Source organism: Tursiops truncatus, chromosome 21, assembly GCF_011762595.2.
Source record: "Tursiops truncatus isolate mTurTru1 chromosome 21, mTurTru1.mat.Y, whole genome shotgun sequence".
Taxonomy (NCBI): Eukaryota; Metazoa; Chordata; class Mammalia; order Artiodactyla; family Delphinidae; genus Tursiops; species Tursiops truncatus.
Window position 1 is genome coordinate 30,520,400 of NC_047054.1, and position 17,885 is coordinate 30,538,284.

General features: G+C 35.6%; 2 protein-coding genes across 2 annotated transcripts in view; one reads left to right on the forward strand and one right to left on the reverse strand.

Annotated features, from left to right (window-relative positions):
• The window catches only part of LOC101339706 (disintegrin and metalloproteinase domain-containing protein 5-like), a 230,572-nt gene that overhangs the window by 172,399 nt on the left and 40,288 nt on the right, over window positions 1-17,885 (forward strand). Inside the window, exon 28 of the mRNA XM_073798647.1 lies at window positions 13,930-14,122. The gene's annotated coding sequence lies outside the window, so the exon portion shown is untranslated. The remainder of the gene's footprint in view (window positions 1-13,929; window positions 14,123-17,885) is intronic.
• The window catches only part of ADAM2 (ADAM metallopeptidase domain 2), an 83,723-nt gene that overhangs the window by 12,214 nt on the left and 53,624 nt on the right, over window positions 1-17,885 (reverse strand). Inside the window, exons 15-18 of the mRNA XM_019921510.3 lie at window positions 16,089-16,269; window positions 12,326-12,424; window positions 12,017-12,212; window positions 5,397-5,502 (exon numbers count right to left, since the gene is read on the reverse strand). Coding sequence (XP_019777069.2) covers window positions 5,397-5,502; window positions 12,017-12,212; window positions 12,326-12,424; window positions 16,089-16,269 — 582 coding nt within the window. The remainder of the gene's footprint in view (window positions 1-5,396; window positions 5,503-12,016; window positions 12,213-12,325; window positions 12,425-16,088; window positions 16,270-17,885) is intronic.

Consider the following 17,885-nt stretch of genomic DNA (forward strand, 5'->3'; position numbering starts at 1 on the left):
GCTCCCATACACTCTTTCAGCTGTCGTTTTACCAGGGCAAGGCTGGCCATTAAAACCAATAAATTCAGTGCCAGAGGGATCATCCTTGATTTGGTGCAGAGAGCAAAAAGTCTCACCCAGCAGCATTTTGAGTAAAAGTAGCAAATGTATTAGGGAATGAATGTAAAACCAGCAGCACTGTTAGCCCAAGACTGAGGTCACAGTTGAGATTCGGGACGGAGTAGCTAGAAATTGGAGCCATGATTCTGGAGAGAGTGGTTCCATAAAGGCTGGCTGTCAGCTCTCCTTACATCACATCCCTAGCTGGCTGTGAGGCTCCATGTATGTGCAGGGAGACTTCATAAGTCTCTATTTGTTATAAAGCAGAAACTAACACACCATTGTAAAGCAACTATACTCCAATAAAGGTGTTAAAAGATAATAAAATAAAATAAAGGGGGGAAACACAGAAGCTTCTCAAAGGACACAGAGAAAGCATTTCATAAAATCCAGCACTGAACCATGATGAACTGTCTCATCCAGCTAGGAACAGACAGAAACTTCCTCAAATTGATAGAGCTGTATGTGTAACCTACTAGTAGTATCATGGATAAAGTAGAAAGATTGAATGCTATCACTCTACAATCAGGAACAAAACAAACATTTCTGCTTTTATCACTTTTATGCAATGAGGCAAAGATTTCTTAGGTATTGTACCAAAAGCAAGATCTGTAAAAAAATGAAGGGATAAGTTGGTCTTCATCAAAATTAAAATCTTTTGATCTTCAAAAAGTTGTCATTAAGAAAAGATAGAATTAGATATTTACAATTCATATATCTGATAAAGATTCTATTCTGATACATAAAAGAATTTTCACAATTCAATAATGACAACAAAACCCAATTTAAACGTAGGCTACAGATCTACCAAGACATTTTACCAAAGAAGATATACAAATGCCTTATAATCACATGAAAGGGTGGTAATTTCATAAATCAGTAGGTAAATGCAAATTAGAGCCAGAGTAAGATACCTTTTTAGAATGACACACAAATAAACAAGGAAACAAAAAGTCATGACAATATCAAATGTTGGTGATGTAGAGAAGGATGTAGGGAAGCTAGAACTCTGATACATATTTGCTGGAAATGTAAAATGGTACAGTAACTCTGGAAAATATTTGGGAAGCTTCTTAAAATGTTGAACATATACCTGCCATGTGACCCAGCAATTCTACTTCTAAGTGTGCATCCAGGTGAAATTTTAAAATATGTGTCTACATAAAGACTTGCACCTTCACACTTGTTATATCCCAAGAGAAACAAATACATGGCTTTACAAAGCAAACAAACAAAATACTGCACAAGAATGTTCACAGCAGCATTGTTCTTGATTTTTTTTTATTGAAGTATAGTTGATTCACAATGTTGTGTTAATTACTGCTGTACAGCAAAGTGGTTCAGTTATACGTATATATATTCAATATTCTTTTCTATTATGGTTTATCACAGGATACTGAATATAGTTCTCTGTGCTATACAGTAGGACCTTGTTGTTTTATCCATTCTCTATATAATAGCTTACATCCACAGCAGCATTGTTCTTAATGGCCTTAAACTAGAAACATTCTAAGTGCCCATTAAGTGGTACATAGTTTTAAAATGTTTATATCCACACCATATAATATTACCCAGTAATAAGAAGCTACATACTACTGATATAGGCTACAAAATGGATGAATCTCAAAAACATAAGTAAAAGAAACCAGACAAAAAGATTACATATTAGAGGGCTTCCCTGGTGGCGCAGTGGTTGAGAGTCCGCCTGCCGATGCAGGGGACACGGGTTTGTGCCCCGGTCCGGGAAGATCCCACATGCCACGGAGCAGCTGGGTCCGTGAGCCGTGGCCGCCGAGCCTGCGCATCCGGACCCTGTGCTCCACAACGGGAGAGGCCACAACAGTGAGAGGCCCGCGTTCCACCAAAAAAAAAAAAAAAAAAAACAAACAAAGAACAAAAAACAAAAAGGCAACCTACTGAATGGGAAGAAGGTATTTGCAAAGGGGTTAATATCCAAAATATATAAAGAACTCATACAACTCAATAAAAAAACAGCCTCCCAAAATCAATTAAAATATCGGCATAGGACCTGAATAGACATTTTCCCGAAGGCATACAGATGGCCAACAGGTACATGAAAAGACATTAAACATCACTAATCATGAGGGAAATGCAAATCAAAACTGCAATGAGATATCATCTCACACCTGTCAGAATGGCTATTATCAAAGAGACCAAAAAAAAAAAAACAAGCATTGGTCAGATGTGGGGAAACTGTAGTAAACTGTCGGTATGAATGTAAATTGGTACAGCCAAATGGAAAACAGTATGGACTTTCCTAAAAAAAAAAAATTAAAGTAGAACTACCATAAAATCCAACAATTCCACTCCTAGATATTTATCTGAAGAAAATGAAAACACTACTTCAAAGAGATATATGTTCCCCAATGTTCATAGCAGTATTATTTAAAATAGCTAAGATATGGAAGCAACCTAAGAACCCAGCATTGGATGAATGGATAAAGATGTGAGATATATTTATATTATTTGTATATTATATATGTAATAGAGTATCACTCAGCCACAAATAAAAATGAAATGTTGCCATTTGCAAGAACATGGATGGACCTGGATAGTATATTGCTTCATGCTTCGTGAAATAAATCAGACAGAGAAAAACAAATATTGTATGTTTTCACTTATATGTGGAATCTAAAAATAAAACAAACAAACAAATATAACAAAACAGAAACAGACTTACAGATACAGAGAACAAACTAGTGGTTACCAGAAGGGAGAGGTGTACGGAAAGTACAAAATGGGTGAAAGGGATTAAGAAGTACAAACTACCAATGGCAAAATAAATAAGCCAAAGGGATGTAACATACAGCATAGGGAATATAGTCAGTATTTTATAATAACTTTGTATGGTGTGTAATCTATAAAAAATGTTGGATCACTATGTTCTACCTCTGAAACTAATATAATGTTTGTAAGTACTTATACAGAAAATTATAAATATATGCAAAGTTTCCATTATGTATTACTCATACTAACCAATATAAAGTCAAAAAATTGCAATGCATGCCAAAAAAGTTAAAATGTGATATAGGTGCAAATAAAGCACTAGATATCAATATCCAAATGACCCAGATATTGCAATTAGCAGAGAAGCACTTTATAGCAGCTAATATAAAAAGAGCAATGATTTAAAAGAAAATATAATCCTAACAGCTAGAAAGCTTCCTTTAGTCAGTATATGCTTTAGCAGTTATGAAACAAACTTTTGTGCTTCTGGGCTTGAGCATAGGAAAAAGCAACTTATGAATGTAAGATGTAGTTTGTATATATTTGTGGTGTCTGGAAATAAAATTATCACTATAAGTTCACGTTTTAAAAACAGAGATATAATACGTGGATATAGAAATAAATGTGATACATGTATGTTCTAGCTTTGTTGTCTGAGAAGACTTAGAGGTAATGGAAAACGGCAGAAATAAGCACACCTGGTTCTCAGATGTTTACTAAATACTCTTCTCTACTAAAAGGAATCTGGGCTACTTAGAGAAACAGCTGAATCCAGAACAAGGGTAGGAAAAATATAACAGGGGCCTAGAACATCTTTTTTTGTGCTGGAAAAATGTGTAAGTTTTTAAAGTGTCATACAGACTTTTGAAAAGAATATTGTGGCCAGCTAAAAGAAACTCTCACTAGCTCAAATTGAGACAATTTGAAAAAGTAAGTGTTAAAATAAATGATAGTAATATATTCTATAATATTGAGTCAAATAACAATTGCTGTGTCTGAACTGACATAAATAAATACACAAACATAAATAAATAAATAAAAATAATACTTCTTTCTACAATACATTTCTAGCTTAAAGGGGGAGGCAATAATGGAGTTAGAAAATCATCAATGAACCTTAATACTAGTGGGTGAAAGTTCGAAGAAGAACAGAACATGTCCATGGTCTCAATATTAACTCTCCCCATATTAACACATTAAACACAAAGGAAAAGTGTAACTTTACAATAGAGACCTAAAGAAAATTAACGTTACCAAATAATTTAACTTAAAATATCCAACTTTGAGAGAAAATGGCATGTACCTTTTAAAAATTGCACTTGACGGTACAACACCACTTCAGTGGCAAGCTTGCCAAAATTTACGACATGAATCTAATGATGAAAAATATCAAACAAACCCAATTTGAGGAAAATATTACAAAATAATTGGCCTGTAGTATTTTTTTTTTTTAAAAAAAACAGGAAAAGAAATGGAAACAAAAAGAATGTTCTAGATTAAAGTTTAACAAACTCGTGACTCTGGATTTGCTCCTGAACAAGAAAAAAGACCTATAAATACTTCATTGAGATAATGAATGAAGTTTTATTGAGAACTGTGGTTGACAGCTACAATAGAGCCATTAAAAAAATAAAAACCTTTGTTCTCAAGAAAACACAATGATTTATTTAAGGATAATGAAACATAGTAACCAACTTACATTCAAATGGTTTAGGAAAATCGTTTTGAAGGGAGGAAAGGAGAGGAGAGTTAGAAAAACAGAAGGATAAAGCAAATGCGCAAAATGTAAACCACTGAGTAAAAGCTATATGGGAAGTCTTTTTGCTATTCGTGCAAAACAAGAAATTTTTTTTGCTATCAAACCAAGTTTGAAATAGTAACAAAGTAAAATATTATAGTAACAGTAGCATTCTAGTTCTAGTATATATAATTCTAGTTCTAGTATATATAATAATCATAGTAGTTAACAATTAACCCTCATATGTGTCAGTCCCATTCTAAGTGCTTTTCATAGAGTGTCTAAATTCCACACTGGCACAAGCCCAGTGACGTTAGTGAAATTGATATACATATTTTACATATCAGAGAAGTGAGGCACGTGTCCAAAGTCACACAAGTAGGTAAGTATTGGGATTAGTATTTGAAACCAAGATGTCTGCTTGTGGAGTATATGTACTTAAACACATTGCTTTACTTCCTGGATAGTAAAAATTCATGCATTTTTATCAGATCACTATGAAGAATGATCATCCTTTGTAAAATTAAAGTGACAGCATGCAAAATAAAACTGATCAGTCCTTCTAACTAATGGGTAATTAATGTAACTATATGTAAATTAAATGCTCTGTGGGGTGGAACAAGGGATAGTTTGGATGTGTGAGAAAGATAAGTACAGATATTCTGTACTTGAGACATTTATAATTTGATTAAATATAGTCTTACTTCATGATCAAGTGACATTTCACTTACATGTAAAGTAAATTATCTCATGGTATTTTCAAATATAAAGCAATAAATAAAGTTTCTCAGATAGATTTCCTAGAACATACTTAGGATTACACTGTGTGTACCCTGAAGCATTAGAGCCACAGTTCCCAGATGGATCAGTCTTAGAATTAAGTTGATCAAAACACTCTTGAGTACCAAAACCTGAACCTGAAAAATAAAAATTTGTGGTTAGTCATATTGAACTTACATTAATTTAAAATAATTAATGAGTACACTTAAAATTCTGAGATTGTTTACAATATTGCACAAAATAAGAGCATAATACAAAATTGAAAATAAAACCTAGTTTTAAAATCACAAAAAAACTACTTCAATGAAATATTTAAATATTGAAAGCATCTTGTCTACTATCCAAACAGATACCTTAGGATTAACTACAGTATGCAGTTTATCTTCTAATTTTTAGTAAGTCTAGAAATATATAAGTATATAAGAAACTTTTTTTAAACAAATAATTGACTTATTGGTCAATAGTGTTATCATATAAATGTGTTTTCAAGACAAATCATTAAAATAATATCTTATTTTTTTATCCTAATTTCCCCAGACCAAAAATTCTTGGAGTCACGGCTGATTTATTTTCATATTTACTATTCAGTCCACACACATTACGTGTTTAATTCTCATAAGATTCAGTCTACTTAAAGAGCAGGTTATTTATCATGACTCAATTAATTCTACTCTAATGGGAGGACTGAGCCAAAAACTTTTGATAGGGAGATTTAACTGTGAAGAAAAATGACACAGCATAAGAGGAGGCCCTGTGGACCCATCAGGATCTCAGTTGAAAGTCTTAGAGGCAGTAGTAAACTGAAAATAAGCAGTTGATTTTCATCCCAGAGGTCACTTGGAAACACAGCTATGTGTGAGAAATCAAAATTATAAGCTTAGCTAGGGAAGCAGGCCATTGGACAAAAAAAGGCCAAAGTTGGAGGATCTTTTATGACTATAGTGATAAAATTAGAGACTCGGGGGCCTCAACATATAGTATAGTCCCCTCTTAAGACATTTTCCTGCTTCTAAACATGTGAAGAGAAGGAGATTAAAATATAAGGAGGTGACTTCCAGAAAGCAGAGCATATTTTTCTGCGGTTTCTGCATTGTGATTACATACCTGCCTGGGGAAGGAGTCTCAGTAAATATACGATCTCTCAGTTGAAAGCCCTGGAGAGTTATGCCCTAGAAACAAGAGTGAACTTGATAAAGACTGAACCTAATCAAAACTCTAACTAAACGTTAACAATTATTGGTTTCTGATTTAATTAAAGTGATTAGTCTCTTACTTCATATACTTAACAGAAGAAAAAGATGGATGTATCTATATAAGATTGCAGTGTCTATATGAGAGAAGCATTTAGAATGAAGGCACAGTTTCTGTAAGTCAAAAATTGAAGAGGAAGACAGTGAAAAAAATTTTAACTAGGAATATGCCTTTATGTAAAATATTCAAGAAAAGATATAAAATAGAGACATCTACATGTAATTGAGTAGGAGAACCATGGTACATATATACTAAAATTAATTACAAAGGATATAAATCTTCAAGAAGGCAAGGTATCAAAAATAAATAAATTGAAATAATTATGGAGAGACAGTTAAATATAAACATAAACCGAAAGTTAAAAATCTGTATAATAATACAGTATGTACACCACAGTTCCAAGGCACTCAGGAACACTAAGCAGAATTACGTGCACACACTCCACACAAACGCACATTCAAACAGATGATATGAGGACTGCTACAAACCGAAGACCAAAGAGTGTCTTCATGGCTCAAAGAGAAAAGAGACACAACATGACGGATTTTTCGTCAGAAATATGAAAGCCATGTGACAGCGGAGTAACCTCTTTAAAATGCTGATGGAAATAGAGGTTCCAATTCAAGATGGCAAAGTAGAAAGATCCCGAACTCACAACTTCCCACAAATACACCAAATCTACAGCTACATATGGAACAATTTCCGGTGAAGAAAACCTGAAAACTGGCGGAGTGACCACTTCACACTGAGCCAACAAGAGGAAAGCCACACTGAAGCAGGTAGGCAAGGCTGAGACACCACCTTGCTGGAAACCCATCCTGGCAATGGCGATCCACAGTTGGGAGGGAACTCAAAACGTGGAGCTCCTCCCTGAGGGGTGAAGTGTTTGGCTCTCACATCAGGCACCACAACTTTTAAGACCTGCGCCAGAAAGATGAGCCCCTAAAACCTCCAGCTTTGATAACCAACAAGCACTCACGTCCACGAGACCCACAAGGCTGTAGAGAACTGTGAAATGCTTCTGATGTGTGGTTTATGCTCAAGGGTCCTACAAGACTGTAACTACAGGAGACAGAGTTCTTAACTGGCTACCACACCCAGGGCACAGCAAGAGGCAGCAGTCAGAGGAGCCCAGTCTTTCTGGGTAAGAGGCCTGTCAGCTTATCTCAGTAGCTGTGGCCTGAGGGGCAGGCTTCTAATGAAACCCATGTCTAAGGACCTGCCCTAACCCTTCACAGAGACTTTGGTGGGTGAGTGCTAATGTCATGTTCTCACCCTGCCACACTCCAGAGTGCCAGTATTTCCCAGAGGGGAGCCTTTACATGCATCCTGTGCTCTGGTTTTTATGTGTGGTGCTTCCCAGGGACACCCCTAGATCACCTGGCTCTAGTGGCCAGGGGCGTTCGCATTCCTGGGTCCCCTGGGCTGCTAACAATTAGAAGTTTTTAGCCCCAGGTCACAGCACAGGCAGCAGGCTAAAATGCAGGATTAGTCTTGCTGTGAGAGAGACCTCTTTGCTTTTCTGAAGCTCTGGCCTGAGGGGATGGCATCTGATTTGGGTATATAAAGATAAAATAAACAGGGTACAGGGAAAGATTCTGTTTCTCTGGTGGAATCCTGGCTGATACAGTTGTTAAGACAGAAGGCTCAGTGCTGTATTCCTTTGGGGATATTTTCATCTTTCCTCAGTGGCAGGGTAGCCAAAAGCCAGCAGCCTTACAGCTAATGAAGAGGTCTGACCTATTTTGAGCTTTGTTAAAATCACCAGAGCACAGTCTGAACATTTTCCAAACTTTCACTTACCTAGAAGATCTCTGTTCCCGGGGTGATTTTGTTATTTGGTTTGAGTTAGAGCTCGGCTCAGTGGGAAAAAGAGCCTTACACTCAGGGAATTACTGAAATAATAGAAAGATGACAGCAACATTACAGCAGTTGAGGCAAACAAGAGCCTGCTGGGAGTTTAAAAGGAAACCTTGGAGAACTAGATGATCATAAGTGATGTTGAAAACTTAACACATAACTGGGTCTAAAAAGATGTACACATGCCAAGAACAATCCTGAGGAAGGGAAGTTCCCAGTCACTCTTCTCTGGATTATATTTAGGTCCTGAACAAGCAAGAAGTGAAAGCTATGGCGGTTTTGCAAACTGCCTGAAGCTTGAAGCTATCCTTGGCATAGGGTAGAAAATAAAGAGTCAAGGCATTGAAGGGTATCTGATGGGTTATTGGCTTGGCACTAAATTGTACTAATTTGGAGTTATCCCTAGGAAGCCTGGCTTAAAAATAAAAACAAGAACTTGGGAGAAAAAAAAACAACAAACTATCAGTGGAACTATCAGAACTCAGTGGATGCACACAGCACAGAATACAGAACTGGAAAAATTCGTCCAGGAAAGTCATTAAACAAATAAGCAGATTAAACTATTACACTACAACAACAACAACAACAAACCTTAGAGAAATCTGAATCAAAATTGTTAAAATATATTGTCTAAAATTTCTAGTTTTTTTAAAAAAATTTACACTATATGCAAAAAAATGAAATTATGCTACATACCCAGAAAAAAAAAAGCCAACAGAAAATGTCCTCAGAGAGCCCCAATTTTGAATCCAGTAGACAAAGACTTAAATTAGCTATTACAAATATGTTCAAGTTACAAATATGTTCAAGTCACTAGGGGAAACCATCTCTTAAAAACTAAATGGGAAATACTAATATAGACTTTTAAATAAAAATGGGAACCATATATAAATTCTGAAGTTGAAAACTGTATTAACTAAAATGAAAAACTTCACTACAGAAATTTAAAAATCAATAGATTTAATCTGGCAGGTTTTATTGACCTGAAGATAGGTCAATGGAGATTATCTAGTATGAGGAAAGAAAGAAAATCAAATGACAAAAATAGTTTCATGGACCAGTGGGACAACATCAAGCGTATGAAATATTGGCCTATAGGGATTCCCAAACTGAGGAAAAAACAGAAAAGGGCAGTGAAGTATTTTAAGAAATAATGACTGAAAGCTTTTCAAATTTAATGTATACCTATATCTATATTTTTACAAGAAGATTTCTTTAAAAACTCCACATGGAATAATCTTAAAGAGATCCACAGATCATGGTCAAATTGATTCCACTCTTCATTAAAGACAAGGAGGCCAGGTGACAGTAGGCTGATATCTATAGAGTTTTGAAAGGAAAAGACTAAGAATTCTATATTTGGCTAAACTCTCCTCAGAAAATTAAGGGAGAAATGATAGCATTCCAAGATAAACACAGTCAGGGAGAACTCATCTTTAGCAAACCTTTCCAGCAAGACCTACTAAAGTGCATCCTTAAGGCTGAAATCAAAGGACACTAGGAGGTAACCAGGATCTACATGAAGTAACACAACGCTAATATAGTAAATTATCAAATAAAGTAAAAGAAAATATAATAGATAGTATAAACATATCTATTGTTTGGACTCTCTTCTATAGAATTTAAAAGATAATTGCATAAAAACAATTATTATAAAACATTTTCACTAGACTTACATAAAGATGTAAGATGTTTGACAGAAATAGAACAAGGGATGGGAAAACAGAGGTATATATATGCTTTTTGTTTACTTTTGATATTAAGTTAATATTAATTGAATGTCTTAAGATAGTAATTGTAACACCTAAGCAAACCACTCAGAAATAACTAAATATATATAGTAAAAGAAACCACAAAGAGATTAAACTATTACACTAGAAAATATCTATTCAATACAAATGAAGAGGTTATTGAGGAATAGAGGGTAAAGTATAAGATATATTGAAAACACATAGCAAAATAGCAGATGGAAATATTACCTTACTTACATGAATAGATTAAACACTTCAATCAAAAAGAAGAGATTGACAGAATGTATTATAAGACATGATCCAACTATATGATGGTTGGAACAGTTAGGCGGGTTGGGCAAGGCAGTGATCACCTAAGTCCAATCAGGCAATTATATGGGCCAAGGCTGATGTACAGTTTTATTCTGGATTCACCTCGTTATCTTGGGTGTGACCCTTGTACCCTACCAACTGAGAGCCTTGCAAACATTTATCTTCTCTTCACTGAAAGTTTGCCAGGGATAAATATATGCCCTTTAGTCTCAGCATAGCTTCCTGGCCTACCAACACAGGCAGTTCAAAATGTAGTAAAAGGGGGCTTCCCTGGTGGCGCAGTGGTTGAGAGTTCGCCTGCCAATTCAGAGGACACAGGTTCGTGCCCCGGTCCGGGAAGATCCCACATGCTGCGGAGCGGCTGGGCCCGTGAGCCATGGCCTCTGAGCCTGCGCATCCGGAGCCTGTGCTCCACAACGGGAGAGACCGCAATAGTGAGAGACCCACGTACAGCAAAAAAAAAAAAAAAAAAAAAAAGAAAATGTAGCAAAAGGTTCTGGAGGAAGACTAAGATTTTTTTTAAAGGTAAAATTCCTCTACCATTTGGTCTTTGATCATCTTGTGACTACAAGAAAATTCGTAATGCCTTGTAAATTTTTTTTTAATCTATTAAATTGACCAAGTTTCTGGGCAGCGTTTAAGTTCCAAAGATGCAGACACCTCATGGAAAAATAGCCTATGGTTTTGACAGCCCCTCCCCTTCAATTCCAACTGCTAAAACTTTTCTAGTTTATCTTTCTTTTTTCTTGAAGATCTCTAGCTAAGCCAAGCTTGATCTTCAACTTTCAGAGTCTGCATATGTCCCTAGGAACATAAATGGCTGTCAGTTGTTCCCTAAGATAGGCAAAGTTTCTATCCTGCAGAGATTTAAATGAATTGTCTTTGGTTTCACTGTACTCTAAAGCCTTTAAAAATATCATCAATGCAATACACCTTGATTTTTCTAGTCATTTTCTTGTAGTTGCATCGTCACTTCTTGCTACATCCTTTCCCTAAATTGAATATTTAACACAGGTTTTATATTTAATGTAATTGCTAAATATGTAAATATCAATACATATTACTATTTATTTTCATATCCTTTGTTCTTTTATTTACTCTGTTCTTGCCTTCTTTTGGGTTAATCAAATATGTTAATTGCTTTTGTTTTTCTCCCCTTTATTAGTTTTTAGTTTCTAATTATTATATTATTCTTCTTCTGTTTATCTTAGATTATAAAACAAATACTTGACTTACACCAATTCTTAATTTCTCTGAGTGCTTTCTTTTATTGGAATGATTGAGTTTTGTTTCAGTTATTTTTTTCCTGGTGATACTATCTTCTTCTATTTTTATACCTCTAGAGGTTAATATATTTTTGACATATTAATAGCTTCATTTCATAATATCCTTTGTCTATTCTAATATATATAAAGATATGTATGTTAGTCAGTTTCCAGAAAAAAATATATACAGAAAATCAAATTATGATAAATACCTTCACCAAATATTTCCAAACATTGTTTTATCCCGTTCATACATTTTCCGTTCACACAGATCCATTGATTCTCTGCACATGGATGCCCATCCTGAACATAAAGGTCTTCTTGACATGCTGCAGATGTACCATTGCAATATTCAGAGAGATCACATTCATCAGTGGAAGCCCTACACACTTGTCCTTTTGCTATAAACTGGTGGGGTGAAGTAAATGATATTGAGTACAGCAGAATGGGAACATTTAAATATTATAAAAAATGATAACATTACTAATGTAGGTAATACAAAATTTTTAAAAGGCTCTTACAGCACAAGCATTACAGCACGGTCCAGTAGCACAAGCTGACCCAACATTGAGTCTGCATGTGGCTTGGTTACAGCATGGGTCTGGCAGAGCTGCACAACCCTGAAAGGCAAATCAAATGCTCTGAAGTATGTTCCAACTTTTATTTACATTAAATAGATATTTTAATGAGGACAACATATTATATAATATACAGACTGATGCTTAACTTAAATGTTGGCAAACAGAAAAAAATAAAACCACTTATTCATTCATTTATTTAACATTTATTGGTCACCTAATGTGCTAAACCCAGTGTTCTTTATATCAGTAGGTTTGACTATATTCGTAGTAGGATTTTCTGAAGTCCCAGAGTCCACCAAAGCCAAGACATCGATAACCATAAGTTTATTTGCAGGGGTCGGGGGGAGGGATAAATGGAAGATTGGGATTGACACATGCACATTACTATCTATAAAATAGATAACTAATAAAGACCTATAGATAACTAATAAGGACCCTCTATACCCACTTTGGTAAGAGTTTTTATCATGAATCGATATTGAATTTTATCAAATGCGTTTTCTGCATCTATTGAGGTGATCATGTGATTTTTGTCTTTTCTTTCGTTGATGTGGTATATCACATTAATTGATTTGCGTATGTTGAACCATCCTTGTGAACCTGGGATGAATCCAACTTGGTCGTGGTGTATGCTCTCTTTTATGTGTTGTTGGATTTTGTTTGCTAGTATTTTGTTGAGAATTTTTGCATTTATATTCATCAAAGATATTGGCCTATAATTTTCTTGTTTGGTAGTGTCTTTTTCTGGTTTTGGTATCAGGATGATGGTGGCTTCATAGCATGACTTTGGGAATGTTCCCGCCTCTTCAATCTTTTGGAAGAGTTTGAGAAGGATCAGTGTAAGTTCTTCTTTGTAAGTTTGGTAGAATTTGCCTGTGAAGCCGTCTGGTCCTGGACTTTTGTTTGTAGGGAGTTTTTTAAATTACAGATTCTATTTCACTTCTAGTGCTTGGTCTGTTCAAATTATCTATTTCTTCTTGATTCAATTTTGGTGGGCTGTATGTTTCTAGAAAGTTGTCCATTTCTTCTAGGTTGTTGAATTTATTTGCATATAATTGTTCATAGTTCAACTCTCCTATGGTTTTTTGTTGTTGTTGTTGTTGTTGCATTTCTGCACTATTAGTTGTTATTTCTCCTTTTTCATTTCTTATTTTATTTGGGTCCTCTCAATTTTCTTCTTGGTGAGCCTGGCCAGAGGTTTGTCAATTTTGTTTACTCTTTCAAAGAACCAGCTCTTAATTTTATTGATTTTTTCTATTTTTAAATCTCTATTTTATTTATTTCCTCTCTGATCTTTATTATTTCCTTCCTTCTGCTGATTTTAGGTTTTGTTTGTTCTTCTTTTTCTAATCTCTTTTAGGTGGTAGGTTACATAGTTAATTCGAGATTTTTCTTGTTTTTTGAGGAAGGCCTGTATAGCTCTGAATTTCCTTCTAAAAACTGCTTTTGCTGCATCCCGTAGATTTTGTATGTTTGTATTTTCATTGTCATTTGTCTCAAGGTATTTATTTATTTATTTATTTATTATTTGTTTGTTTTTGCAGTACGCGGGCCTCTCACTGCTGTGGCCTCTCCCATTGCGGAGCACAGGCTCCGGACGCACAGGCTCAGCGGCCATGGCTCATGGGCCCAGCCACTCCGTGGCATGTGGGATCTGCCAGGACCGGGGCATGAACCTGTGTCCCCTGCATCGGCAGGCGGACTCTCAACCACTGCGCCACCAGGGAAGCCCTCAAGGTATTTTTTAACTTCCTCTTTGATTTCATCATTAACCCATTGTTTTTTAGTAGCATGTTGCTTAGTCTCCATGTAATCATTTTTTTTCTCATTTCCTTTTCTGTGGTTGATTTCTAGTTTCATGCCATAGTGGTTAGAAAAGATACTTTAAATAATTTTTATGCTCTTAAATTTGTTGAGGCTTCTTTTGTGCCCTAGATGTGGTCAATCCTAGAGAATGTTCCAGGTGCACTTGAAAAAGCATGTGTATTCTGGTTTTCTTTGGATGTAATGTCCTGAAAATATCAATTAAGTCTTACTGTTCTATTGTACCATTTAGGATCTCTGTTGCCTTATTGTTTTTCTGTCTAGAAGATCTGTCCATTGATATGAGTGGGTTGTGATACTATATATTGGAAACCCTAAAGACTCCACATAAAACTACTAGAACTGATAAATGAATTCAGCTAGGTAGCAGGAAATAAAATTAACATAGAGAAATCGGTTGCATTTCTTTACACTAATAATGAAATATCAGAAAGGGAATTTTTAAAAAATCTCTTTTAAGATAGCATCCAAAAAAAAAAAAAAAAACTTAGGAATAAACCTGACCAAGGAGGTGAAAGACTTATATGCTAAGAACTATAAAATATTCATAAAGGACACTGAAGATAATTCAAAGAAATGGAAGGATATCCTATGCTCTTGGAAGAATTAATATTGTTAAAATGGCCATACTGCCCAAAGCAATCTACAGATTCAATGCCCTCTCTATCAAATTACCCATGGCATTTTTCACAGAACTAGAATAAATAATCCTAAAATTTATATGGAACCATAAAAGGCTCAGAATTGCCAAAGCAATCCTGAGGAAGAAGAACAAAGCAGGAGGTATGACCCTCCTAGACTTCAGACAATACTACAAAGCTACAGTGTGGTAGTGGCACGAAAACAGACATATGGATCAATGGAAAAGAATAGGGAACCCAGAAATAAACCTACACACCTATGGTCAATTAATCTTTGACAAAGGAGTCAAGAATATACAGTGAAGAAAAGAAAGTCTCTTTGGCGAGTGGTGTTGGGAAAGCTGGACAGCCACATGTAAATCAATGAAGTTGGGCCATTCCCCCACACCATACACAAAAGTAAACTCAAAATGGCTTAAAGACTTAAATATAAGACACGACACCATAAAACTCCTAGAAGAGAATATAGGCAAAATATTCTCTGACATAAATCATAGAAGGTAATAGAAATAAAAGCAAAAATAGGGCTTCCCTGGTGGCGCAGTGGTTGAGAGTCCGCCTGCCGATGCAGGGGACACGGGTTCGTGCCCCGGTCCAGGAAGATCCCACATGCCGCGGAGCGGCTGGGCCCGTGAGCCATGGCCGCTAAGCCTGCGCGTCCGGAGCCTGTGCTCCGCAACAGGAGAGGCCACAGTGGTGAGAGGCCCGCATACCGCAAAAAAAAAAAAAAAAAAAAAAAAGACATACTAAGGAAGTGTATGCTCAAGCGGGGAAGTATAAACCTAGGTCAACTCACCTATAGCAGGGGACCAGTACTGGTCCATGGCCTGTTAGGAACCAGGCCACACAACGAGAGGTGAGTGGTGGGTGAGCGAGCAAAGCTTCATCTGCCGCTCCCCATCACTCCCCATCACTTGCATTACCACCTGAACCAACCCCCGCCCCTGTCCGTGGAAAAATTGTCTTCCACGAAACCATCCCTGGTGCCAAAAATGTTGAGGACCGCTGAGCTATAGGGGTAAGACCTTGAAAATCACCAGTATGAATAATCTACAAACTGCTGAATTTATATACCAATATTTAAGTGTACTCATTAATATAATCCCAGTATACCTCCTTAAGGTCTTTGTTGAAAAGGAAGTTTGATAAATTAGGTAAAATGGCAGTGTTACAGTATAAAAATTAACTAATAATTTTTTATGTAATTCTGGTGTGTAATCTTCCAAATTAGTACCAACCTCCTGATCCCCACAGTCACATTGTTCTCCTTCTTCGACTTCTCCGTTACCACAAACTGCCACTTTGTATGTTGAACCTAAACGTGGCTGGTTTTGAAGACACTGGGACTGTGACTTTGAAATAAAATGCGCAAAATCTTCCATACTGCAGTTACTAAAGATCTTCACACCACTGGAATGACTAAAAATACATCAAACATCAGACTTTTATGTAACTGTCGCTTCCGTAAATTGACTAGCCTCAGAAGAAAAGTCTATAATCTAATGATAAATATAGCTAATATAAAATTACTAAATTTTAAGGCAATAGACTCAAATTCTAGTCATGTGGATTATTACAGGAAAATGTTTTTTGCATGAGGACCATGAAAAACATTAGAAATTTTTGGACAAACTACCAATTTTGGTGTTTTTTGTGGTTGCATCCAGCTTGAATATACTCTTTAATTATATTAACCATAAATAATAGATTTATTATTACATTGCCAACAACTCAGATGATTTCTATCTAAATACCAGAAAACAAAAGGAGAAAAATTGATAGAACTTTAATATTATTGAGAACTAGGCAATGCAAGAGGTTTACTCTGTGTGAACTTGTTTATAGAGGGGTACACTTTCTGATAATGAATGTTGTCATTAGGAAGAGATTATCAATCATAATTATATCCAATTGGATAATTTATTTGCAGCTTGAATCCTTGCACATATTTGCTGGATGTTCTCATTCTCTATTCTCCCATTTTTCCTTGATAATAGAGCCTCTTATACATAACTTCCTTGTATAATACATTTAGCTTTTGTAAAGCTAGGAGCAGGCCATTGGCCTTAAATGAAACCGTAAATTTAAGTTATATGAAGTAATGTTTACAGCTGTGCTTTTATCTGCCCTTTCATTCTATTGGCAAGAGGCCCCAGTTTCTGGCCATATGGACCTCTATATAAAGTTACAAAACTGTCCTCACGATATGGCACCTAGCTTCAACCTGGGCACCTGATCAAAGAGAGAGTACAGAGAAATTTGCAAACTCTTTAATTATCTAATCTTGAAAGTCACACACCATCAACTCTACCATGGTCTATTTGATGAAAACAAGTCACCAAATCCAACCCATACTCAATAGGAGGGAAATTAAACTCTACCTCTTGAAGGGAGAAGTAGCAACAATTTGTGGATGTATTTGAAAACTACCATTCTCTTTTACTTTCATTTTACTTAAAATTAAAAAAAAAAAAGCTATACTCTGTTCTATCTCAATGTATTTTATTAAACATTTTTTTCTTAGTCATTGTTTCCAAAGCTCAGATATATTGCTACCTTCGAATGAGCCAAAAAAGCACAGTTTCATAATGACAACTTCTTTATCTAAAGAAACAAAGTTCCTAATTAAAATATTAAAATGTCAAAGAAAGTTGAAATTCGGAAACATATTAGGTAGCATGTCTGACTTGCTGGATACATAGACTGAATAAAACATGGACTACTGATTGTGAGCCCTCAGAAAAATGACAGTCTTTTGTAAAAAAAATCAGTGTGGGCCATGTATTTTCTATGGATTACAGAAACAAAATAACATGTTAAACTCCTTAAGTACTTCTATTTAATAAGCCAAATTTTAAGATTAGATTGAGGACACCTGCCTCAGAAAGGCATATGTCCTACTAGGACTCCGTCCTGTGCAAAATCACTGAATGTGATAGTGTCAAAAGGCATTAAAGATGAATAATTCTAGAAGATGTTTCCCACCAGTTTAAAGACAGCAATGAATCCTTTTCAAATATGCCCTCTTTATTCAG